The following is a 24,079-nucleotide window of genomic DNA, read 5'->3' on the forward strand; positions in this document are numbered from 1 at the left end:
TTACAAACTAACCTAACTGTTCGACATAACCTGACATAACCTTAGCACACGTACAAATAAATCAACGCACCATCGATGGTCCATCTGTCATAAAAGGTTACCGTGTTATCATCTACATAAGAGAGATCGTGTACAATTAAAAATTAATGCGGTAATACTCTGTTCGTCTTTCGTCATTATATTCTCGTAAGTTTCATGCGAGTATTATCCTTGTAAGCGTCAGGATAAATAGAAACCTTGTAATCTCGCTTTATAAAAGTTATTATTAGACTGAAGATTTTCAAAATTGAAGATGTATATATATGATATAAAATGTATATATATATGTATATATATATATATGTGATTTCTCATCTACTAAAATAATTAAGGGAAGAAACAACATTCTGTCTGGTTTCCATTCCTTGCGATCGATACAGACAACTTTTATTTTGCACGTAGATCCACAGCCTATTTAGTTATTATATCGTCTTGATACCTTTGACCTATCTTTTGTTTATCTCTCGTTGCAGCGATCAGAAAGAAATGTCTCTGTACAAAGAATTCCAAGCAGTGGTGCTTGCTGGCGGAGGAGGATCTCGCATGACGGAGCTTACTCAGGGCCAGTGCAAATGTCTGCTGCCGATTGGAAACATACCGATGCTATGGTATCCTCTCCAATTACTGGAATACGCTGGCTTCAAAGAAGCCATAGTTGTTGTGTCGGAGAATATAGGGAACAATGTATCGCTTGCTCTGAAGAAACTAAACCTCAAGATCAACGTAGACATTGTTCCAGTCGAGGATGCTGAAGATCTAGGAACCGCAGATTCCATTAGACTGATACACGAGAAAATCCACACTGATTTCTTAGTGATTTCTTGCGATCTGATCAGTAACGTCGACATATGCGAGGTTTTAAATCTATACAGAAAACATAACGCCAGTATCGTTGCGCTTATGCTACCTGTGCCTAAGCTACCACCTAGCGACGACTTTGTGACTCCAGGTCCAAAAAACAAACAGATGCCAGAGACCGATTTGATAGGTATCGATAACGAAACAGGACGCTTAGTATTTTTGGCTTCGGCCTCCGATTTCGAGGAAACCATAAACATTTCGCAGATGCTTCTTAAAAAGTGTATAAGCTTTACCATTCACTCGAAGTTGCTGGATGCTCATCTATACGTGATGAGCAAATGGGTTTTAGATTACTTGGTGCACAATAAGTAAATAACATAGTATCAAAACGCTTGAACATTTCTGCATATAATGTACTTAATAAATTGTTTTCTTCTCAACAGGACTTTCAGCGCGTTAAAGGGTGAACTGCTTCCACACATCGTTAGAAATCAATTGACTAAGCCTCCTAAGCAATTCACAGAGGATAAGAACACATCAATAGTACAGTTCAATTCTAAGAAAGATATACATGGTTTCGCCAATGAAAAACCTCTAGACGATTTGATCAGAAAAATGTCGGCATATAATGATCACAATACCGATTTGGAAGATGTGTATGATGGGGACATAGTGAGGTGTTACGCTCATATCGCTAGTGGGAAATTCGGGATTAGAGTAAACACTATACAAATGTACCATTTCGCTAACACCAAGGTGAAAATACGGCGAGCAATTCTTTTCGAATTAATAGTTCTGTATTAACAGAGTAAATGTTTCAGATATCACAGTTGTGGACCTGCCATGAAATTAAGGAATCGAATGTTCCAAGAATTTCTGCTAGTGCTACTATAAACACTACACAGATTCTGGACTGTTGCGTGGACGACAATGCCACTGTATATGAAAAGACTTTCCTTAAACAATGCCATATCGGACCAAACGCAGTCATCGAATCTAAAACTAGAGTATCAAACAGCGTTATAATGGAAAATGTTACTATTAAACAAAGGTAATCTTAACACTTTACCATACCAAAAGGAAGCATAGAAATTTTCTTTTACATTTGACTTGTTCGCAATGAAAATTGCTGTTGCTACTGAAGGTTTCATTAAAAAGTGTTTAGCCATGTAAGCGTATAAATCCGCAGTCTAGAAATCACGTTCTATTATTCAATTTCTAAATTCCAGATGCGTGATACAGAATTGCATCCTGTGCAGCGACTGTGTGATCGAGGAGGGTGCAGTATTACAGGATTGTGTTGTTGGTCCTGAACATGTTGTAGCGGGTCATCATTCTCATGAAGTTCTCACCGACACTGACAGGCTCATAGAAATTTAATTATTTATATCAGTATGCAATAAAGAGTTTTTGAACATAACACTCTTTTCTTCTACGAATACCCAAATTTTTCCCATGTCATTCGTATTCGAATTATTTCATAGATCAAAAAATATGTATAATACCTGAAACCTCGTAAAAATTAATGAGATCTTTTTGAGTTGAGAACCACTGTAACACGGTTCAAACTTGTTTGGACTGGGAACGTTCGATTTTGGAACGCGCTCTACCATCATCTCTTTTGAACTGTTCCTTCGTGCAAGATGGTGAGCGAGAATTCGAACAATCAATATCTATTTATTGCAAAGCCATCTCAGGCTTTTGTCGCGTAAAAACAATAAGAAACGTTTCGGTATCTCTAGTAGAAACGATATGCAACAATAGTTCCGACAGGAAAATTCGGAAAAAATAGTTAATCAGTGTTGTACCACGTTAGAGGTTATGTCGGAAATGTTTACAATATGACACGCGGCTTTAAATCGTTAAAAGAAACATATTCGCGCTCGATTTCCGAGTGTTTCGCTGGTTCATTTCCTGAAAATTCCGACGAATCGAGGTTTTAATAATTGTGTAATTATTATGTTCACAGACGAAGGGTACGTCAAGTTTTGGTAAGCGGCGAAATAAGACACACACATTGTGCAGACGGTGTGGTCGCAGCTCGTACCATATCCAAAAGTCGCAATGTGCTCAGTGTGGATATCCTCAGAAGAAAATGCGGTCCTGTAAGTTCATTATCATTCATACTCATTCGCCGAGTCTTGAAAGTCGCAGGAATTATGTTTAACCTTCAGTTACTCGCACTCTATTTTCTACAGAACTGTCTACGAAACAAATTTCTCTCTACTCAGTAAAATAACTACTTCAATGCAAAAGAAATATTTCCTAGACGGCACCTTAGTTTATGCTTGAAACACTGAATTTAATGTTTTGAGGTTATAAGCACTGTATGCGAGTAATGAAATGTTAAGAAACGAAGGTGGCCTTTGCCTTTTTAACCCTGACTCTTTGCAACACGAGCTTGAAGACTGGGGTAGTACATTGAAGTTGCGATAGAAGCTAGGAGACTGTCGATCAGAGTGAAGATATTAATCGACTATATAAAACATGCATTGGCTGGTATAAAACAAGCATTTCAATGCTTAGCTCTCTTAGCATCTTACACAGCTCCGATGTATCCTAGATCTATCATCCGTAATCCTCTGCTAGCTCCTCGCTCCATATTTATTGTAATAGTGTTTTATATACTTTCCTTGAATTCGAGTTTTGCAGCAACTGTTTTATACAAATAAAAATTGAACGTTCAGTGTTCTAACATTGTTATTGCTTTGTTCAGATAACTGGTCAGTGAAAGCCAAAAGGAGGAAGACCACTGGTACCGGTCGCATGCGCTACTTGAAGATTGTTCGCCGCAAGTTCAAGTGAGTTTCGAACACTGTTAACGAATCAATTAAACTACAATATTACATTACATACTGACGATGTCTGTTCTCTTGTTGTCAGGAATGGATTCAGGGAAGGTTTACCGAAACCGAAGGCTGTTGCAACTAAGTAATCGCGACCTATGTCATTGTGTTGTGTATCTATAAGATTTTGACTACCAATAAACAACAGAAAACTCGCAGAGGTGTGTGTTTTGCATTATTTCCTCGTAACAAGATCTTATTTTAGTAGTCGCGACGGCTATATCTGTCTCTAAGCAAACACGCGTATACAAAGTGTACGAGTTCACTGATCCGTTAGCATCTTTGCCAGGTAAATCGCAAGAGATAATGCGAGTGCATAGAGTGGGGCTTGTGAACTGCGCAAACGCGTTAGATCTGCACGACTGCAGCCGCTCTTCTCTATAAATGCCGCGATTTTATGAATTTTTTGCAGTAACTCGCAGATTTATAGCGCACCATGATCGATTGTATCCGCGTCTACCTGTATTAGACTGTACGCTACAGCTAGTCGTAACGGTATGCACCTGGGCCGTGTTCATCCAAGATTTCGCCTTCACAAACATCAGAAGATTAAGAATAACCGTATGATCATATAGCAGTAAAGGAAGCGGGACAAATTTAGACAATTTGTGTTGAAACAACCCGAGAAAACTTGCCAGATAGAAGGTCAAGGTGTTGGAGGTCGAAACACGAAAGTTTTCGAATTGAGTTTGTTACTCGACCCGTCCAGATGAACGCTTGGAGAAAGTTATTTGGTAAATTGATTTGCGAACTTGTACAGCCTCCATGGTTATTTGTTTATTCGAAATATCGGTAAGTAACTTTTTCTTTTTCATCTTTAGACAAGTACCTGCTGGTTACGAATACGGTAAGCTGTGGCCTGATGATGGCTGCGGCAGACCTGATTCAACAACGCAGCGAACACTGGAAGAAAACCAAGTGTCTGGTAGAGGAAAATCGAACGATGATTCCATCATTGGAGGATCGACAACAGGAGCTGACGAACTCGGACACGTACGTGCACGACTTCGTCAGGACGAAGAACATGACGACCGTGGGTCTGATCCAAGGTCCCTTTCATCACTGGTTCTACCTGGTTCTGGACAAAGTCATACCCGGCAGATGCGCGGTATCAGTCGTTAAGAAAACCTGTCTGGACCAGTCAATCGCTAGTCCCACCTGTCTAGGTATATTCTTTATTGGGCTCGGCGTGTTGGAGAGCAGGAAGCTCGAGGAGATCTACGACGAATTGAGAGTGAAACTATACGACACGTGGAAAGTACGTATATAATTATAATCAGTAGAGCTGTGTATAAACACAAGAAGCTAAAACATTTTGGTTGTTTTCAGGTGGATTGTTGCTTCTGGCCTCCAACACAGTGCATCAATTTCTTTTTCATCCCCTTTAGATACCGAGTTCTGTACACGAATTTTATGACAATGATCTATGATATTTTCCTGTCGTACATGAAATACGTAAGTGTTTATTTTATATCTTTGGATATATATATTTCTGTACTGATGATTGTCTCTTTTATAGGATCACCAGTTCCAGTGATGCGAAATCTCTAGTCTACATCATTTTCAATCAGTAGCTGATAATGCATGGATCATGTTGATCTTGAGGTCTTGATAATTTGCGGAAACTTACATCGATCTATCCTTCATCGATTAATTTATACTTCGTCAAATGTACATACGAAGCTCGACGAAACATGTTAATTCCATCAAAACGCGTTCGACATTTATAAATAAGAGCCGCGCGTTTTCGACCGTGCGATTTTTGTTTTTGATTGTTTGATCGCGCGGTCACGTGTGAACGAATACATATAGACGCTAATATAAATAAGGACCGCGCGGTTCAAATCGCGCGGATTCCGCCGTGTCTGAACGGGCTCTAAAAATTGATAAATTCGAAAGTGTTCAAAGTTCCCGGACTTTTTTGAAACCTCGGCTACAACGCCGGAAGTAAATTAATCGTCCCGGAGCGGTAATCCTGAACGCACAAAAGACATTCGGCCATTTCGTCATTGTTTTTGTGTGATTATACAATTTCGTTATCGCGTTTCGAAATCTTTGTTATCCTCCGTAGTTCGACATCACTAGACGATAAGGTTGCATTGTGTGCGATAAGGCGGTACTCTCATTGACAAGTGGCAAAGCCATGTGATTACCGTAGAGAATGCCAATTTTTCCGATAATTTATTGTCTAACCGTAATTATATAAATAATACAGATACGGAAGATTGAGTAAAAATGTATGATCAGATCTGACACTAAATCGTACATTGTACATAAACGAATTTGGAGAAATAAAACGTATCGATAAAACAAACTTTTCTACTGATTACCCAGATACCTTTGATACCCTTTATTAAGATCTAGAGAGAAGCATTGCATTTTTCGAGGGAAAATGACAATGTATGCAACTTGTTTATATGTGTTATCTAAACAAGGATTTGTTTTGTCGCCGGGAGGACGCCGCGCATTATAGTTGGCGTCAAAGTTTCGAAATTTATCCGACTGATCTTTATCAATAGGGGTTTTATCAAGACGCCAGTATGCAACCTCGTGTCTGATGCATTCCAATGGAATTTTTAATCGCCGCTCTTTTCTTTTTTTTTTTATCATACACGACAACAATCCATCGAATGGAAATTGTTTATTAGGGTGATAGCTATTGTTTGGCATTTGGCGACGGCGGGATTACGGCGTCTTCTAAGCCTTCAGTCGCCAGTAAGCAAATAGCGACTGTTCAATGTAAATACAAATAATAAACTGCCGCGAAACAACAAACAAGATAGCCGCATGCTACTTCTAAACCGAATATTCTAGAAATAGGATTAAACCATTCTACATTTCGCAACAGCTTTATCTACCTATTTATATGTACCAACTTCACATCGGTTTCTTGATAATTCTATTTTACATCTATATATGTATACATAAAGTAACACGACTATAAAAATATAGATTATTTGTAAAACAGGATAATATTACAAATTTCGTGGAGTATTAAACAGAATTAAAACAGTTCTGTATAAATAATCATAATTCATCCATGGTTTAATTGTTTGCGAAATGGGGGGAGATCCAAAATTCGAGCGGTGCCAAGCAACATTAATCCTGCAACATATAATTACTTAATAAATAAACTAAAGTGCAACATTAGAAAATATATATTAGTTGCAAGTTGATTAGAATTGTAGGTACGATTTACATCGAAATCCCACTTCGATGGATCGCATAAATTCGATGTGTACAAACAGTACGAGTTTAATGAAATTGTTTTAATTACCGCTTGCAATAGAATACATTATAGGTTTTCCCATGTTCTGGAATTTCTTCGTATGGTAGGAGACATACAAACCGGACCCAATGAGACCGCAACCGCTAAAGATTCTGCATCCGAGACAGTCTCTGTCTCGATTTTTAATAAAACTGTTCACCGTTCCTGTTATTTCAGTCATTCTCACTTAAAAACGTACGACACAATTTTTCGCAGAACGTATTTCCGGTTAAAACTTCACGATGCGCTCTTATTATAAATTGGTTTCTTGTAGGTTATGTTTCGGTCGCCATGTTTGTATATAAATAACGAAGTCAATCGAGATAGGATACAGTTTTTCAAATTTCTTTTATTCCAGTAATAAGGATTATAGATTTTATATGAATTCGTAAGACAAACACTAAGGAACGCGACATAAACGCACTTAAATCATTAAATATATGACTTTTCGACCTTCGACGCATTTTATTCAAGGTCTAATAATACAATTAAATTATCTTCAACAACCTATTCATCTTACTCTAACTAAGGAACACTAATTTATTTTTAATCTTGCATGTTGTAAGATCCAAAGAAAAAGTTTCACAACACTTCTAAAGTACATACTTAATGATTACACTCCATCCATTGTTTTATTGAAATTTGTATAATGAAATGTACAAAGTATAAGTCTGCAAATGTTTTACATAATTTTGAGGACTTTCTGCCCGTTCGTTTATCAAAATTTGAATAAATTAAACTTTTCAGTTAAAATCGCAGGAAGATTGAAAGTCTCTGACCTATTCGATGAGCTTCTTCAATTTGAAGAAGCGCCTCAGATATAGAACCTGGCAAGTGGAGAGTACGAACAACCATAATGTAGAGAATATACTGAAGTGAAGTACTCGAGAGTTCGTAGCCTCTGGAAATATAAAAATAGAAGTAATTAGAATTCGATCTGTATTCCATATTATGATATTTTTTATTTCTCACCATTGGTGTCCCTCATTTCTTCCTCGTTTTGCCTCATTCGAGCAAAGTCTTGAACGATTGCTTCGGACAAATCTTCCAGACGTTTCAGTTCTACCTCGGAAGGTTTCAGCTTAGCAGCTTCGCTTATCTATTTAAATTGAAACGATTGTTTAATAATCTCGCGGACGTTCGTACATTCATAGATTAAAACAAATCTTTAGCTTGTCAAATCATTGTCAGTACTCAAGAACTACAAAAGAACAATGGATATTATACACTTCACACATGATTAGAAGTAGCACTGTACTCGATTAATTGGGAAACAAAGAAATACTGGAAATTCAATCAATCTTCTCTCGACATTTGTAGATTAAGTAGGTGACAATCTACGGCAGGTGGCGAGATCGTGAGCAAAATTCTACTCTAAACATTCAATCTCTTGGGTATTTCTCGTTGAACTTGCGAAATACCCTGACAAATCAAATCATACTAAAACCCATGCTGTTAAAAGCTACGTCAACCAATTTCTCTACGTTACCATCTGTGCGCCCATACAAGTCATATATAAAAAAAAAAGATTAAATATCATGAGATTGTTCTTTTCCATGGTTAATTAAATAAATCACGAATTGACAATCTAAAATAGATTTTACCCGTATAAGTACACAACGGATTGCCAATTCCTGTTGATCGTTTAACAAATATGTTCCATTCGAGCTTCCCCTATTGGAAACCTATTTGTATTGATTGTGAGAAGTAGGAATCTCACAATTTCTTCATAAATGCATAAAGAAATAGCAGTCTAGTTATTACACACGAAATAGGTTCCTCCAGGTGAAGCATCGATAGCAAATTGACTGCGCAGAATGAGAATGATCAAACGATAGAGAAATAAATGAATGAAAGATGTTGTCTATGAGAACAAACATTCGACAAATGAACTTACAGCTTCGTAGCTCTTCGCTTCGATGCCACGCTTTGTAATTAGATGGACTTCTTGTTTTACATTCTTCAAATCTGAAAGATTTCACTCGTTAGAATTACAGAGAAGAAATATAACGACACACACATGATTGTTAAACTATATCATATATACTGCCTGCGTAAGACGGTTGCACCGCGTGTGCCATGAAGCAGATCTCGAACTTGTCATACGTCTCCAATACGAACGAGAATTTCAGCATCTTTCCGTGCAGTATGTTATCATTTTTGCTGAGCACTTCGGACTTCGAGTCACGAACCTATCGAGGTAATAAAATATAAGTATCAATATGAAATCTGCAACTTTGAGAAACGAGACTAACAATGTGAAATGTGAAATGCAGATAAATTGAGTAAAAAACACAAGATGACACGAAGAAAGTGAGGTTAATCAAACATAACCTCAATGCAGTAGAAATGTTAAGACGAAATTAGTATTTTTTGAAAGACTTACGATGTACTCGGTTTTAACGCCCGGCGTTTCGGAGACCTCGTATTCACCGGCAACCAGAACGTGAGCCTGCGTCTCCTCTTTCAAACATTTCATCGAGTTAGGCTCTAAAAAGAACCTGATCGAGTGTGCGTACGAGAGCAGTGTAAAGAACAATAATAAAATGCTCCGCATGTTTGGACGATCTTTCGCGTGATAACGTTTAACAATTTCAAATGACACTTGCGTGAATTAAACGAATGTTAAGAAAGAACCGTCAACATATTGATGAGTTGGCAGCCATTAAATATTTTGGGCGGGTCACGTGACGCGTTGAGCAACACGTGTACGGCAGAGACCCGGTACAATGCTGCCCCCTAATTTAATTTTTAGTTTGGATTAAAACCTGCATCATCTTTAGCCTGGGTCAGAACCTACATAATCTCTACAAGATCTTTAGCGATCTATGTTACCGACTTCGAATATTCAGCGGGACCAGTAAGTGGGCGCGAACGGGCGCGGGGATAAAGTGGAACTTACAGTGATCTGAAATACCACATCGCTAAAAGTTCTAGCACCGACGAGATACTCGTCAAGTAGAAGAAGAATGATATAGTATAGAATGCTCACACATTACCCATTTTGTAATTGCCTTATAATACTATCACCGACGAAATAATATCTCGTCTCTTTACCTAAATAGAACCAGACGATATATGACATTGTTCACGCCCGGGGCGAACCAGCTTGAATAATACATATATTTTGTTCTGAAGGAAGGTGAAATTGCAAAATGTTATGGAAGACACACACACACACAATAGGTATAGGAATAGAATTTATTGAAAATCAACATATTTATTAAATGTGCAGCTATTAGCTCGATATTATCCTTTATTCATAAGACACTAAAAGTTCTTACAAATAAAGGATAATATACCGATTGCCCAGGTCTCACCACGAGGAGGTTGCTGCACTAGAGACCCGAAAGGGAGTCAGAACGAATGCAATATTCCTTCTGGTTCCCTTTCTTACAACGATGGACTTATACTAAATTACGCAAGTATGTCGAGTAATTATCGCGGAGCAAAAGGTGTGAATCGGAGAAGAAGTCTCCGATCCAGGGGGGATCGAAGGCGAATCAGGCAGAAGGCTCTGATTCTTTCAAAGTAAAAAATAAGAGCGAACCAGAGCAGAAGGCTCTGGTTCGAAGGTGACGCGGCGCGTACAATGGTTGCAGCCCATCTCCGGACAGAGCCGATACCCGACGTGTCCTCACCAAGAGGAATGGACAGTGAGAAGTGTTCAAACGTAACACCATCTCTCTGCCAACTACCTGCCACCAGGCAACGTAGGGTGACGTGGGTAGGATGACGAACAGAGAATTTCTCTGCCAACTACCTGCCACCAGGCAACGCAAAGCATTGAGGTGAACCCGGGTAGGATTACGAACAGAGAGAATGGCAATACGAGTGACCAAGTCTCAATGAACCAACCCTCTCAATGTATCGACGCCGAATACCGGCTCCAACCGGTCTGGTACATACAAGCAAGGTCCGACACAGCAGAAGGCTGTACAATAAATAAATTACAGAATGTAACGATTCATAGTGATCAATATGGTTCCGTGACCATCTGCCTTCTCACCGACGAGATCACGTCGATGGCCTTCTGTTTCTTACTCCAGCCAGAATATATCCTAGAGGGCATAAGAAAACACCGAATTATTCGAATGACACGATCTCTCATAGTCGGTGATCGAACTATTCGAGCGACCACTCTATATATATATGTATGAACTGAACGTGGTTTGGTTTATCGAATGGTCATTTTATTTATCGGAACTGTGTTATCAACGACGCAACATTGACCGTCGCTGTAAGTTTATATCGTAAAATTGTGCATAATATTGATAGATCACCGATGAACTTGAACGGTCAAGGTTTTGCGATTGCAAAATCAATGGCTGAACATGCAATTTCGCTGCAACAGTACCTGTGGGTCACGAAGGGTCGAAGATTATGCAGGAAGATATGAATTTCTTGCGATAGAATAGATTCTTTTGCACTTGAAATACAAAAATTCGAGGAACATTTAAATATTTAATTTCGGTAGGATAAAAACAATTTCCACTGAATTAGTTTCTTTAATACGCTGTATGTACATGAATAAGCAGGATGATCGTCTTAAAGTCTACAAAATTTGAAAATTGCATGAACATCCGCAGTCTAGCCAGACGTATGCTACGTTTCTATCGAATAAATTTTAATGTATGCTGTCCGCAGACAAAAAATAAAAAAAAACGAATTTTCTTTACAAAGGACTCGGGGAACGCAAACTTGTTTTCATGGAAATCAGATGGTTTATCCGCAAAAATATTTACTGTCTTTGCGAAGGATGATGCTCTCGTGCATTGTACAATTGCAAATGACGAGCAATTACAATTTCATGCTCGTAAAAATCGTTTAAAAGACGATTCCATTTTATGCGTATACATATAATAATTATTAATAAGCTTCCGAATATAAATTATGCGCTATCTGTACAAACGTAATTATCGATAATAATTATGTTTGAGAATATAAAGGGTGGTTCTAAAATAATCGTGTTCTCGGCGAACGAGTTTTCAGGTTTCGAAAAGTTGTTCGATGAAACGTCCCGAATAAAAATATAAAAAAAAGCGTTACACCGAGGTGACGCGTACACAACAGCAAACAGTAAACTTTGAACGCGGATAAATAAAAAAAATTGATAACCGACGCGGCGCACGTCAAATAAATTATCTGCGGGCTCTTCGTACAATATTTCTGCTAGATAAAAACGAAAATGATTTCAACATTCAACTGGTTTATTATTTCCAATTCAAAGAGCGGACACTGTTTTCCAGCATTTATACAGAACGGGGAGAATCGTCGTTTACGTAAATCACGGTCTCTCACGCTCGACAAACACTCCTCTCGAAAAAAATCTCTACGCCCGTATAATCATTATTATTGATGACGTATGCGAATCTATAATACTTGAGAAAACTACAGCTACCGTGAATTTGAAAATCGATTTCCTCCGTTAGCTTCAATTTCTCCAAAATCGTTTCGAAGAAGAGAATCCAACTTTTAGCTTCACGAGTTTATTTCTCTTCAACTATGGAAGCTACTCGAATGATTTTCACGTAGGAAATTCTTCAGACACTCCCGAACTCAACAATATTTATTTTATAACGGTGTGAACGCGTTTGAATGTGTTCAAATAATATTTGAAGGGGTGAGACATCTTCTTGGTTGATTTTATTTTATCTTGAGTTTTCTAAAAAGTACATAGAGTATTAGCTGCACAGCTATCAGGAAGATTATCTTCGAGTGCGGAATCATGCGTGCCATGCACTTGTATTAAATCACTGTGTCTCGATATAGTTCGCCAGCAATTATAATTAAACAGCTTATTCGAACTAGTTTAATGTATGCGTGCAACTAGTTCTGCGTACTTGTACGCAACAAAATCGCAAAACCCCGTTGGCTATGGAAAGTTTTCATTTCCAAGCAAGTTTTTGCGCGAGATTAGCAAAAAAATCAGGATGAAATGAATTTTGCTCGATGGCGCGGAGCTTGTTCGAAGGTTTGCGAAAGTTGAAGTGAAAAGAGGAAAGCAAGGAAAAGCAGAAAATCAAAAGAGTTATGACACGTGCGTTTCCGTGACGCCTCGTCCAGGCAGACGCTTGACCCCAGCCCGGCATTGACCATTTCACAGCAGCCTAATTTCCATTTATGACGCAATTGATGCAATTAGATACGTCAATCAGCGGGATAATGGGCTGGACGAGATAGACACTGTCTGACAATGCGAAGTTAATCCGACCTCAAACGCCGACACGATGAAAACACGCCGGCAGACGCGCTCTGCGACAAATCACAGCAAGATCTAGCTTCTCTAGAGAACCATAAGTGAAAGCGCACACTGAAATACTATTCATTTTTACGTAGTTCTATTCTATAATCATTTTACGAAACCTCGTAAAACCCAAATTTTAATAGAATTCGACAGAATTTCGTTTCGTTGCTCGTTGAAATCAATTTTTAGTTGATGTTTCTTCATGTTCGTGTTAGATACATATTTTGCTTCACGTTTTGGAGCTTCGGAGTGTTGAAATCATTGAAATATTGAAATTTTCCTACTTTTCGAGGGTCGGAGGTTATCCGAGGATCTTCGTTAATTGTGAACCTCGAAGCTTAATAGTTACATTCCTATACCGATAAATTAGTAGTCTTCTGAAGCTTCTTAGAAGCTAATAATTCACTGAACTGACAATCGACGATCGACTTCCGCCACACTACCGCGAAACAATTGCAAATATGAAACCTGCTCAACTTTTTCCGAACATTTTTAATCATAAAGTCTGAAACTACACACTTCAAAGTGTACCAGTGAATTTTTTCAGAATTTCTCGCATGCTAAACACCACACGAAAATTGCAGCAAACTCAAACGAGTCTAATTGTAAGATGAACGTTCAGTTCGCGAATCCTTTTTACAACATACAATATCTCCAGGCATAAATAGAATCATCGATAATACTGATTTGCAATAATCGTAATAGTGCTTAGACTCGCAGATTGCCTACGCAACATCTTTTTTGGTGTGTCGCAGCGTTACATAAACGATCGGAGACAGTAACAAGACTTGAATCTATTTCTCCGTAGCTGAGTCAGCTTATGGCAGTCGCCATGTATGCTTTTTTCGTAGAGCGGATACGGATTTTTACTTGAGGAAGATTTTTACTCGCACGAAAGAGTCGCTAATGCATGACAGACATGTCCGTGGCTTTTAACGGGAAATATTAATAAGCGACGGCTTTGTTGGCTGTTCGAAAACGTTTGTTCGCGTTTCGTCATTCGATGACCGTCGATTCCTGGAACTGGACGCGCGCGAGGTATTGTTTCCACTATGAAAATAGCCGGAATCGCGGGAATTCAATATTTACGTTTTGCGTGGGCGGAGAAATTGTTTGGAAAAATTATGAAATGGAAGAATGAAATAAATAATAAAAATAGTTGGTAAAATTGAATGCAATCTGGGAGAACCGTTGGAGCCCAAAGGATATTTTTTAGTGAATATTTCTAGTGAAATCTATTTTGAAATTAGCTTGAAAGAAACTGGGGATTTTTGGCCGACAGGTGTGACAAGATGGAAATCGAACGGAATTCGCGCAGTAATTAAAATCAGTACATATTCTAAATATTCATGAGAGCGACGCACGCAGTTGAAGTTGCGAGAGAAACGTCATTTGAAACGATTACGGGAGGAAGAAGTGAATAAAGAGGTAGCAAATATTCGCGCTGGAGGCGTCGAAAGTATAGCAGTATGTACTAGAAGAATCCCGGTACCCTAAGTCATAGTAATTCGTTGGCTCGCCTTTTCAGAAGGTGCGTTCGTCCCTTTCAATTTCCGAAGGAAAGCCGAACTCGCACTCCATTTTCTACATAACTGTTTACATGGAACTTTCTATACGACTCCAACATAAATAAATTTTTATTCAATAAAATAACTCCTTTCGCAAGTACTATATGCGAGTGATTAAGGGTTAAGAAATGTAGACGAAGTATACACGCGTCACACACGAAAACCGTATCTGCGGTTCCACTTCCCAGGGAGTGGCCGATAACCTTCACACATAAGTTCCTTCGATTAGGTTCGCTCTCATGGGCTGCGGCAATTAGAAATTTTCCACTTCGTCGAAGAAAGAGACGCTGGACCAACCTACCGATCTAGAAAAATCGTTCCCGTTAAAATCTGTCCAGCTCGTGAATAAAAGCAAGATTCGTCGGACTTCAATCAAAAATGTTTAATGAAAATTTTTAGAAATCTCGAATATGAAAAAATAGTGTGTTTCTACGTTCTTCGAATTCCTGAACTGTTTGTCTAATTTTGCATGCAGGAATTTCGCAGAATGGGAAGAGGACTTAGAGTAGGAATTAGTATTAATAACCAATCGAGAGCTATTCTAAAAATAGTCGCAATTCATGGGAAAAACGGTAAATACAGAAAGATTGATAGCTCTCGTCCCCATTCATAGGGAAATTTAAGGAATCTTCGTTTTGAAGAGTTGTTGAATTGTATGTCTGTGTGGGTAGACCAACAGAAATAACCGCATGACCGGCTCGGATCTCATGCATAAGACTTAGACGAGTCACACGCATAATCGAGGCAGTCTCCGGTATATGTAGTTTCGCTCGCGTTTGATTTGCTTTGAACGGGACAATTCCAGCAAGGTCACGGTTTTCGAGTCAATTACAGGAAATGTCAATCGATAACCCGTAGAAGTAGGACAGGAAAATTTCTCGGGACATATTGCAGGAACGAGCTGTGTCAGCATCGACTATCTATTCGAGACAACCATTACCGAATCGTACACGACACATTTTTAATAACGATGTTCACGGTCACATGATTGCTACATAAATATCTAAACACAATATGTAATACAAAATTAAAACATGCATACATCAGCAATAACACAAGATACATAGTTGCTAGTATCATATTTTTCGCAAAATGATTGCCAGGAAATTTCCCAATAAGTGTGATAAATTTATCAGTGTGAAAAATGTACATTTTTATTGGAAGGGAAGCGTTGCAATTGGTTCGAATAAAATATCTGCGCTATAATTGGACATTCCATGGTCCACTACCTACGACAATGGCTTTTTTCAAAATTCATTCAAGACGCAATACAAGTCTTATCAACGAAAAGCATAAATTATTATTGGCAGGGAAGCGTTCCAATTGGTTCGAATAAAATATCTGCGCTATAATTGAACATTCCATGGTCCACTGCCTACGACAATGGCTTTTCCCGCGTTAATTAGCTTCTAATTTGATCATCCGTGGGCCTCTTTATTTCTTTTCATCTTTATTCCATTCGTTCTCGCTGGCGTCAAATTGTCTTGATAATCGTATTAGACCGTTAATACACTTGAACAGCTTGAAATGTTTAAGAAGGAAGTTGAAGAAAATGGTAAATACTTCTGAAATATTTATATAAATAAGTTTTTAGATAAGTTAAATTTTGTCCTTGTTCTATTACATAATGTTTACATGTTTGAACGACATCGTCAGAAAAACAGGAAACTTCTGTATCAAATTGAAATTATTTGTGTATCTATTACGGCCCATGACGTCACTATTCTTCTTTGACCTTCGACGTACATTTATGCACATATTTAATATCAATTAGTCGTGAGACTAAATTTCGGCGCTCGCGGAATTTGCATCGCGAGAATGAGATGCAAATTGCCTTGCGAGGCGCATAATAATTAGTGTACAGAAGCTAAACACAAAGAGTGAATGCGGTTTTTCCGGCACGCGTTAGAAAAGGGCAAGATTTGATATATTAAAAAACGATTATATATATATCTCGATCCTGGTTCGCACCATAAAGGAAACGTTATCTCGGACATCGATCACAATTAAACGCTTCCTAATTACTTAATTCCAGATGAGGTAATATCAAACATCTGTTATACTCGTTCCTGCTGAATATTCATCAATGAAAAAATTAACACTTCTCGAACGCGAGATAAAATATTCTGAAGGCTTCGAAAAGAATCGATTTATAGTTTGTCGGTAAAAAAACGATGAACTGTCACCTTCGATTCAACGTCCTAGACTGGGCTTTCCCGTAGCACTGCACCGGACACACGGCACGAGCAAGTTTTTCAATTACAATTTAAAAATTCTCAAACAATAAATCTCGATCATCAGAAAAGATCATACACAAAAACGTATAGCGAGTTTCACGCGTGTTTTTATCGTATTTGCAATTGGCGGCGTAAAAAGAAAAAATAAAGATATGTATAACTTCGCTTTCCGCGTACATTTATCGAAGTTCGCCGATCTCGATCTCGTTCGATATCCAATAAGCGATGACGTAACGGCGTTCCCGAAATGCCGCTGTGGCCGAGGTGCGCGCGGGATTTCGGAGGTCGATTTGAATTCGTTAGTGGGAGGGGCGAGTAAACACGAAGAAAGCGAGCGAAACGTTGGAGAAAAAAAATCGACGGCCACGTGAAATGCGTAAGAAGAAGGGGTCGCATGACATTAAAGTCAGGTGGCGATTGGCCGGGAGCTAGGGGCTCGACCGGATCGTTTAAAAATAAATTAGCACCGCGCGTAGTGTCGCGCGAGTTAAATTGAAACCGGCCAGTGCACTCGGGGAATTCGTTCGATTGCTGGCGCGCGCTGTCCGAGAACCAGTCAGTCTGTTTTCTCTGTTGCTCGAAGAGAACTATAATAACTAGCGTAGTTAGTTGTCTGGCTCGAAGAATGACGCGCGACCGGGAGCACGTGTGAGTGATCGGTGTGTGTTTCACGGTTGTCGTTCATCGTCAGATCAATTCCCACTGTTATCCACTGTTATCTAAGTATTTACGCGTGAATGTGCGCGACGAGAGGTTGAACCTAACCTCGAAAACGGTTGGCGCAACTCCGCGTCTATTTAAGTTCACGATCACGTTTCATGGTGCACCAGGTCCGCTTCCTCGTTTCTACGATCGCGAGTGTTGCAGTGAATGATTTCGTTCGATCGTGTCTTCGAGATCGTAGTGATTTAAAAGATGATCTCCCGCAAGACGGTGTGACAAGAACCGTGACGATGCTTATTTAACAGTGGCGGTGTCAACCCGAGGAGAATCGTCGGTCACTAACGTGTCTCGTGGCAACACGATGTAAAAGCAGGATTAGACCTGCACCCGAAGAACGATATAATTAGTGCACCACGCACACGTAAGTTTTCATCTATTCATTTAGCGCGCCGCTGTTTCCCCGTTGCACACCGTATCGCATCGAGTACTCCTTTTATTGTCGTTGTTGCGTCATTAATTCACGTATTACGTCGCGGCTCGTCGCCGAATCGTTCCGTTTATTCTAACAGAAAATACTGGACCGAACGATGTGTCAGTTGCGTAACGTCATCGATAACTACGCGAAAAACATGTGGACGTTACACCATGCTCTCTGTAGTTCTCTATGTTCTCTGTTTCCAAACAGCGATTTGTTTAGTCTCACGTGCGACCAACGTCTTGTATGTTCCGAGCAGCATGCGTTTTGGTTTATCGGATACAATTTTTGACCGGTATTCCATCTCGATCGATTCATACCAGAACTGTGACTTATGAGTAGACTGCTGATCTTTATGCAGAAGAAAAACGGTTCACATTGATTGCAGGTTACAGGAGCCAAATAAAAATTGTATTTTTCTTTTAATGATCCTACCTGCCCATTTTTGCCATAAATGCATAAAATCCGCAGTCTACTTGTGATATATGTACCTTGGTACTCTCATGAGATAGTGGGCTATAACATAGTCTCTCAAGGTTAATAATTGTTTATGTTGCTTTCTCTATAATTTTCCCTTATTCTTCTACTACTAGGTCTAGCACTAGTTCTAGTAGCCAGTTCTGAGATCTCATGAGTACCCGGGTACCTCATATACTCGGGTAGAGGCGCTAGCTCTAATTCATACCAGTTGTTCCACAGGAGCGAACGACTCTAGGGTCGGCGTACAGAGATCGGTGGACTGTTTGTAGATGAATCACGAGCAATATGCGTGTCTACATGCTATGAGATGAGACAGCCTTGAGGCGAAATGTTCCGTAGTTTGCCAGATAGGGTGGCCGGGCTGTACTACTCTCATGGCCTGGTCTGCTCCTCCCATCCCATTGCTGTTATTTCGTTGGCGATCTCGATAATGTTGTTATGTTGGTTAGTAGACTTGGGGGAATTGAATTTGCAGAATAATAAACCAAATGTATTGTCAAACGAACGATTATTTTCTGCACAGCTATCCCTTGGTCAATTTGCCGATGCCTGGCAATGCGCCAAGGACTATAATCAATCATACGTTCGTACCTGAAAACAATACGGAGGACTCTGTGTTCTATGTGCAACAAGTGGTGTTGCGGGCTGGGGTTATTCCATGGACGGAAGAGCTGACGCTGATGGACGCATTCCGGGGGCCACTTTATGAAATTTTTAATCTGCTAGAGATTATACAAAATTATCAGCATCCAGAAACGTAAGTTACTCATCTTGCATGCAATGTTTAATGGTTCTTTACAAATTGTTTTTTCCTTCACCTGTCTGGTAGATTAAAAACACTCGGCCAAGTATGTTTACACGTCGAAGCTGTTAAGAAAAGAAACGGTAAAAAGCCGGAGGTGTTGCCGGAATACAACTGTCTTGTCCTTTCTCCCGCAAACTTGTGGCAGAGAAGCATAGAGTTATACGCACAGGACACAAATCTGATAAACACGATATATTCGTATCAGGTAAAAACATTTAGATGACGATCAATATATCGCCTATAATCAAAGGGTAATATCAATAGTAATTAGAATGATTTTTTTGTATTGTAGAATCTACAAAAAGGTAAAGTTAGTTTAGCCGAAATCATGTTTGGCATGAACCTCAAGGAAACTGGAATCAAACGGTACCCGATTCGTCTTCGACAGAGGATATTGCAATACGCAGTGACTATATTCCTTAGGGAATACGACCACGAGTGAGTAATTAATTAGAACTCCTGACTAGACTGTACCTTCTTTCATAGTTCTAAAACTGTATCCATTAATTTCCAGATTTATCGAAGGATTGCATCACAGATTAAAAAGTTACTATCACCTTCACCAAGCAGACGGGGATAACAGCTCGTACGTGCCCACAGACGAGACGCTGCACATCATCTATCCGGGAGAGTTCAATTACAGTGACTTTTTCCCGTTAATGATGACTTTCAATGCTCTGTTCTTTTACGTTTACTTCTCCGTGAGGAAGATAGAACTGATTAAGTCAAAGATTGGGATAGCATTTAGCGCGACTGTGACAGTGATAGGTTCGCTGTCCATGACTGTGGGTGTATGCTTTTTTTTTGGCTTAACGTTAAGCTTGAGCGGAAAGGAAGTGTTTCCATATCTGGTGATTATCGTAGGGTTGGAAAATGTGTTGGTATTAACGAAAAGTGTAGTGAGCACTCCGGCGCACCTGGATGTGAAAATCCGAGTTGCCCAGGCCCTGTCCAAAGAGGGTTGGTCCATTACTAAGAACCTGCTCACAGAGGTGACTATACTGACGATTGGTTTGTTCACGTTCGTGCCAGCCATACAAGAGTTTTGCATATTCGCGATCGTCGGTTTGGTCAACGACTTCTTTCTACAAATGGTTTTCTTCTCGACGATTCTCGCGATCGACATCAGACGTACAGAGCTTTCCAGTGAAACGTCCAAGTTCCACATGCCGCATATACCAACGACGCGTAAGCAACAGTTCACCACGACCATAACGAACAGGAAGCCGAACATTTTCCGATCGAAGTCGCACCCGAGATTGAACGGCCTGTCTAACGGGCCGACGAACGTGATAGCCCCAAACACGCAGAACACTCACACGCTGGGCAAAATTCCAAAACGCTTGCGTATAGTGCATTTCTGGGCGAGGACGAGAATATTTCAACGTGCCTTTATGGTGTGGATGGTCGTGTGGATCAGCATGATCGTGTACAACTCTGGCATCGTCGAGCACGTTATACATTTAAGCGACACGCTGAAATCGGAGTCCGAGATCGATGGGTACACCTTGGACAGACCTCAGTCGTTGAACAACTACGTCGAATTAAATACGATGAAACCATTGTCGATGCTCTCTGCCACCGTCGCTCCTGATCATTTAAATAGACAGGTAACGCAACAATTTATATGTACAGTTAATTAATATTCGAATAACTCTTTTTATGTTGCCACAGGATGATCTAACTAACAACGTTACCGAAGAATTGAACAAACTGAAGCCAGTTGACTTCCCACCATGGAATCGTTTATCGTTTTATCATTGGTCGTCGGTTCTTTCTATGTACAACATTTCTGCTGCCGGCAGACGAATAACTATACTACCAACGGTGAAATTATCTCACGCTGTGAGTCCGCAGTTGGTTAAACAAATCAGCAATCCGAACGACGTGCAACAATTTCAATGGCACAGTCTTGCTACCGCTGCTCTTGATCCTTTAGACTTCTCAGGTATGTACACCCATTATAATCATAATAAATAATGTTTCGAAATTATATAAGTGTTGAAATTGTCGCAGATATGGAGTTGCCAAGCAGATCCGAAGGCAGAGGTTTCAACGCGGACGCGCCGTTCATTCCTTCGAGCCCCATGGAGATCTTTTTGGCCGCAGTACTTTGTCTTATCAGCGTGATCGTCGTTGCGTACACTATGGTGGTACTCTACAGATGTATCTGTTCAAGAAATTACGCCGAATGGAGAGCTAGCTGGCATCAGCCAGAGAAAGCCCACGATTCCTCGACGCAGTTAGTACTGGAGGCGTTGCCATTGGTCCTCGAAGGACACACGCAAGAAGTTGAGTGCATTGCCACAGACAGCAACACCATCGCTAGTACATGTCTAGCTGGGCACATACGAGTTTGGGATGCGACTTCCGGCGAACAGTTGGCTCACGTAGACAGGAGACAATTTTTCAGCAGTCCGAAGAAAAACTTGAGCCAAGCAACAACAGACGTGGACGAACTAATGTCAGATTACGAGAGCGGCTCGCCTCCTTCGAGAGGAGAAATGGAAAGTACTAATTCGTTCGGTCTGTACTCGGCGGTGAACTACAGGAAATCATCTCCTGGATTAGGCAACGCGCGAATAGGACCTTCGAACAGCATCGGTAAAAGACACTCGATGGGAAACACGTTCGAGTACGAGTATCAGGCGAACGAACCAAACGTGGAAAAGAGGACACATCTGCGAAGAAGTTTGGACAATGCTTACGATATTCCTGATTTAAAGTCAGCGATTAATATCAAGTTCTCGTCGATGAAGTATACTGCCCCGGCACAACAGAACTATGAACAAGGATTTGATTTTGGAGACCAGTATAAATATTTGTTCGAGGAGCACAATAAATCGATAGACGAATTGAGGAAGTCGGAGAGCGCCGAACAATTGTGCATGCCCAGTGGGAGATTGAACGGGTCCGGCTTGGTGGATAGCGCGTCTTCGCTGAGTATGGATAAAACTGTTCAATACACTCAAGCGTCCGCTATCTGGTGTATGGATTACCAGGAGAACCTGATAGTTGTGGGTTGCGCCAATGGAAGCTTAGAGTTCTGGGAAGGTACTACGGGTAGGTTCAAAGTAAGTAGCGATCTGAAATTGGTCTTGACGTTGTTAGCGTCCGAGGAGGATCGAGAGCAATACAAGACAAAATATTCGGAAGGTTTAAAAAAAGGAAAGCAATGAACGATATGTTTCAGTGCTTGTTCGACGATGGATCAGGATTTGGGATATCGGCGGTGAAGTTTGTAGGTAGCAGAGTTGTGGCAGCTAAGCTGAACGGCTCCATAGACTTCCTGCAGCTGGAAAGCTACAGCGAAGGCCAGCAAATCGATTGGGGTTTCACTTCGTACAGAAGAAGTAAGTTTGTTTACAAATGTGTTTAGACATTGCTCATCTGTCCTTCTTCACACCGTCTTCTTTTTATAGCCCACGTTAGAACGGGAAGTGCTGGCTCGCCTATGGATATAAATAACATCATGCAATCCGAAGAAGACCTTCGTTGCATAAAAATTAGTTCTCACCGGGCACACCAACAAGCGATAACTGTGCTCGACAGCGAGGGTGGTCGCGTGTTGACTGGTAGTCAAGATCACACTCTGAAAGTGTATAGGTGAGGGTCAACTGCTTCTCTCAGACCTTGAATCGCAGTAAACGTTACCTAATTTTTTCTTATGCCTTAGGTTAGAGGATCAGTTGCCATTATACACGCTTCATGGACACTGCGGGCCCATATCCTGTCTGTTTATCGACAGGATGAGTCCGATGACATCTGGCAGTGGATCTCAAGATGGACTACTATGCGTTTGGGATCTCCTGACAGGTACGTGTTGTTATTAAAAGTGTGCAAGCATGACTATCTGTTAGGGTTTGAGTTTTCTAATTGTTTTCTGTCTATACACAGGAACATGCATGTACAGTATACAGGCCCACGACGGCGCTGTGGCAGCTATCACATGCTCCGTGTCCTACGTAATAAGCATCGGAACCGATGAGAGGCTGTGCGTCTGGGAGAGATTTCAGGGACACTTACTACACACTCTTCCGGCACACAGATCGGCGTACAGTTTACAGTTACTCATGTTAACGCATCATCTACTCATCACCAGTAATCAGGTACGTAATCTGATTTTCTTGGGAGGTTTGCTATTTCGTAACGGATTGTATTTACACGTGTAAACTTGTACACTTCTAGGGGTCGTTGGTAGTGTGGGATGTAAGGACAGGGGAGCCTGTGCGCGAAGTGAGGCTGGGTCATAAGGACAGTTGTATTTTCGTGAAACAAATGTTAGCGTTAAGGGACAGCGTTGTCTGCGACTTCGGCCGACAGTTGCGTGTGATCAGGTTTCCGTTGGTCTCCGACAAGCTAGACTAAGAGAAGTATGTATATGCACTTTGTACATAGCTGTTACTCTTTTTTGTTCCCTTCGTTCTAATTCTCTTTCTTTATTTAATTTTAATACTTGAGCGAGGCCCCACGAGTCTTCGCCTTCGCGGAATATAGACGGAACATTTTTACACGACGTACGGTTTTATATTTTGAGCGATTCTACACGATTTTGAGAGGAACGTTTTTTAACACGAATGACCGCGTGTCATGGTCGCGCCTTAATATATTTATACTCCGTTGAGACGGTGCGAAGATGCGCTTGTCCTT

The 24,079-nt window shown here is 40.3% G+C and overlaps 6 protein-coding genes across 9 annotated transcripts; 4 read left to right on the plus strand and 2 right to left on the minus strand.

Moving 5' to 3' along the window:
• Positions 1-11: 11 nt before the first annotated feature.
• Eif2bgamma (eukaryotic translation initiation factor 2B subunit gamma) lies at positions 12-2,273 on the plus strand. Of its 2 annotated transcripts, none has more exons than XM_076435886.1 (5): positions 12-151; positions 513-1,208; positions 1,284-1,596; positions 1,662-1,891; positions 2,070-2,273. In XM_076435886.1, exons 1-5 carry the CDS (start codon positions 147-149, stop codon positions 2,218-2,220), a joined length of 1,395 nt encoding a protein of 464 aa, XP_076292001.1. In that variant the 5' UTR covers positions 12-146; the 3' UTR covers positions 2,221-2,273. The 2 variants fall into 2 exon arrangements, with proteins under 2 accessions (XP_076292001.1, XP_076292004.1); XM_076435889.1 differs by having other exon boundaries at positions 29-186.
• Positions 2,274-2,389: 116 nt separating this feature from the next.
• Rpl37-1 (ribosomal protein L37-1) lies at positions 2,390-3,844 on the plus strand. The gene is made up of 4 exons (XM_076436047.1): positions 2,390-2,486; positions 2,810-2,945; positions 3,557-3,641; positions 3,724-3,844. The coding sequence occupies exons 1-4, from the start codon at positions 2,484-2,486 to the stop codon at positions 3,773-3,775; spliced, it is 276 nt and encodes a 91-aa protein (XP_076292162.1). The 5' UTR covers positions 2,390-2,483; the 3' UTR covers positions 3,776-3,844.
• Positions 3,845-3,986: 142 nt separating this feature from the next.
• On the plus strand, positions 3,987-6,090 carry LOC143214641 (mpv17-like protein 2). Of its 2 annotated transcripts, XM_076435951.1 has the most exons (4): positions 3,987-4,420; positions 4,508-4,944; positions 5,016-5,141; positions 5,206-6,087. In XM_076435951.1, exons 1-4 carry the CDS (start codon positions 4,396-4,398, stop codon positions 5,221-5,223), a joined length of 606 nt encoding a protein of 201 aa, XP_076292066.1. In that variant the 5' UTR covers positions 3,987-4,395; the 3' UTR covers positions 5,224-6,087. The 2 variants fall into 2 exon arrangements, with proteins under 2 accessions (XP_076292066.1, XP_076292058.1); XM_076435943.1 differs by having other exon boundaries at positions 5,016-6,090.
• A 478-nt stretch (positions 6,091-6,568) lies between these two features.
• LOC143214703 (uncharacterized) lies at positions 6,569-7,261 on the minus strand. Its single transcript, XM_076436057.1, has 2 exons — positions 6,964-7,261; positions 6,569-6,791 (listed from the first exon to the last, which is right to left on the minus strand). Exons 1-2 carry the CDS (start codon positions 7,133-7,135, stop codon positions 6,721-6,723), a joined length of 243 nt encoding a protein of 80 aa, XP_076292172.1. The 5' UTR covers positions 7,136-7,261; the 3' UTR covers positions 6,569-6,720.
• Positions 7,262-7,283: 22 nt separating this feature from the next.
• Positions 7,284-9,645, minus strand: Bai (transmembrane emp24 domain-containing protein bai). Of its 2 annotated transcripts, none has more exons than XM_076435994.1 (5): positions 9,341-9,645; positions 9,005-9,146; positions 8,852-8,922; positions 7,927-8,053; positions 7,284-7,855 (listed from the first exon to the last, which is right to left on the minus strand). In XM_076435994.1, the coding sequence occupies exons 1-5, from the start codon at positions 9,509-9,511 to the stop codon at positions 7,734-7,736; spliced, it is 633 nt and encodes a 210-aa protein (XP_076292109.1). In that variant the 5' UTR covers positions 9,512-9,645; the 3' UTR covers positions 7,284-7,733. The 2 variants fall into 2 exon arrangements, with proteins under 2 accessions (XP_076292109.1, XP_076292101.1); XM_076435986.1 differs by having other exon boundaries at positions 9,002-9,146; positions 9,341-9,644.
• Positions 9,646-17,392: 7,747 nt separating this feature from the next.
• On the plus strand, positions 17,393-24,034 carry Scap (SREBP cleavage activating protein). Its single transcript, XM_076432724.1, has 13 exons — positions 17,393-18,090; positions 18,844-19,068; positions 19,148-19,381; positions 19,454-19,634; positions 19,722-19,867; positions 19,944-21,039; positions 21,104-21,377; positions 21,446-22,503; positions 22,623-22,782; positions 22,852-23,035; positions 23,106-23,245; positions 23,327-23,538; positions 23,618-24,034. The coding sequence occupies exons 2-13, from the start codon at positions 18,953-18,955 to the stop codon at positions 23,795-23,797; spliced, it is 3,981 nt and encodes a 1,326-aa protein (XP_076288839.1). The 5' UTR covers positions 17,393-18,090; positions 18,844-18,952; the 3' UTR covers positions 23,798-24,034.
• Positions 24,035-24,079: the final 45 nt, after the last annotated feature.

Source organism: Lasioglossum baleicum, chromosome 1 (assembly GCF_051020765.1).
Source record: "Lasioglossum baleicum chromosome 1, iyLasBale1, whole genome shotgun sequence".
Classification (NCBI taxonomy): Eukaryota; Metazoa; Arthropoda; class Insecta; order Hymenoptera; family Halictidae; genus Lasioglossum; species Lasioglossum baleicum.

Bases quoted from the DNA above. Each gene is read 5' to 3' on its own strand.
- Eif2bgamma (XM_076435886.1), top strand. The intron at 1,597-1,661 runs GTGAAAATACGG...TAAATGTTTCAG, and splicing joins ACCATTTCGCTAACACCAAG to ATATCACAGTTGTGGACCTG. The intron at 1,892-2,069 runs GTAATCTTAACA...TCTAAATTCCAG, and splicing joins AATGTTACTATTAAACAAAG to ATGCGTGATACAGAATTGCA.
- Rpl37-1 (XM_076436047.1), top strand. The intron at 2,946-3,556 runs GTAAGTTCATTA...TGCTTTGTTCAG, and splicing joins TCAGAAGAAAATGCGGTCCT to ATAACTGGTCAGTGAAAGCC. The intron at 3,642-3,723 runs GTGAGTTTCGAA...TCTTGTTGTCAG, and splicing joins ATTGTTCGCCGCAAGTTCAA to GAATGGATTCAGGGAAGGTT.
- LOC143214641 (XM_076435943.1), top strand. From the start codon at position 4,396: ATGAACGCTTGGAGAAAGTTATTTG. The intron at 4,421-4,507 runs GTAAATTGATTT...TTTCATCTTTAG, and splicing joins CGCTTGGAGAAAGTTATTTG to ACAAGTACCTGCTGGTTACG. The intron at 4,945-5,015 runs GTACGTATATAA...GGTTGTTTTCAG, and splicing joins AACTATACGACACGTGGAAA to GTGGATTGTTGCTTCTGGCC.
- LOC143214703 (XM_076436057.1), bottom strand. From the start codon at position 7,135: ATGACTGAAATAACAGGAACGGTGAACAGTTTTATTAAAAATCGAGAC. The intron at 6,792-6,963 runs GTAATTAAAACA...TATATGTTGCAG, and splicing joins AATGTATTCTATTGCAAGCG to GATTAATGTTGCTTGGCACC.
- Bai (XM_076435986.1), bottom strand. From the start codon at position 9,511: ATGCGGAGCATTTTATTATTGTTCTTTACACTGCTCTCGTACGCACAC. The intron at 9,147-9,340 runs GTAAGTCTTTCA...TTACCTCGATAG, and splicing joins GCGTTAAAACCGAGTACATC to GTTCGTGACTCGAAGTCCGA. The intron at 8,054-8,851 runs GTAAGTTCATTT...CAATTTAAATAG, and splicing joins AAGCGAAGAGCTACGAAGCT to ATAAGCGAAGCTGCTAAGCT.
- Scap (XM_076432724.1), top strand. From the start codon at position 18,953: ATGTTCCGTAGTTTGCCAGATAGGGTGGCCGGGCTGTACTACTCTCAT. The intron at 21,378-21,445 runs GTATGTACACCC...AAATTGTCGCAG, and splicing joins TGATCCTTTAGACTTCTCAG to ATATGGAGTTGCCAAGCAGA. The intron at 23,036-23,105 runs GTGAGGGTCAAC...CTTATGCCTTAG, and splicing joins CACACTCTGAAAGTGTATAG to GTTAGAGGATCAGTTGCCAT.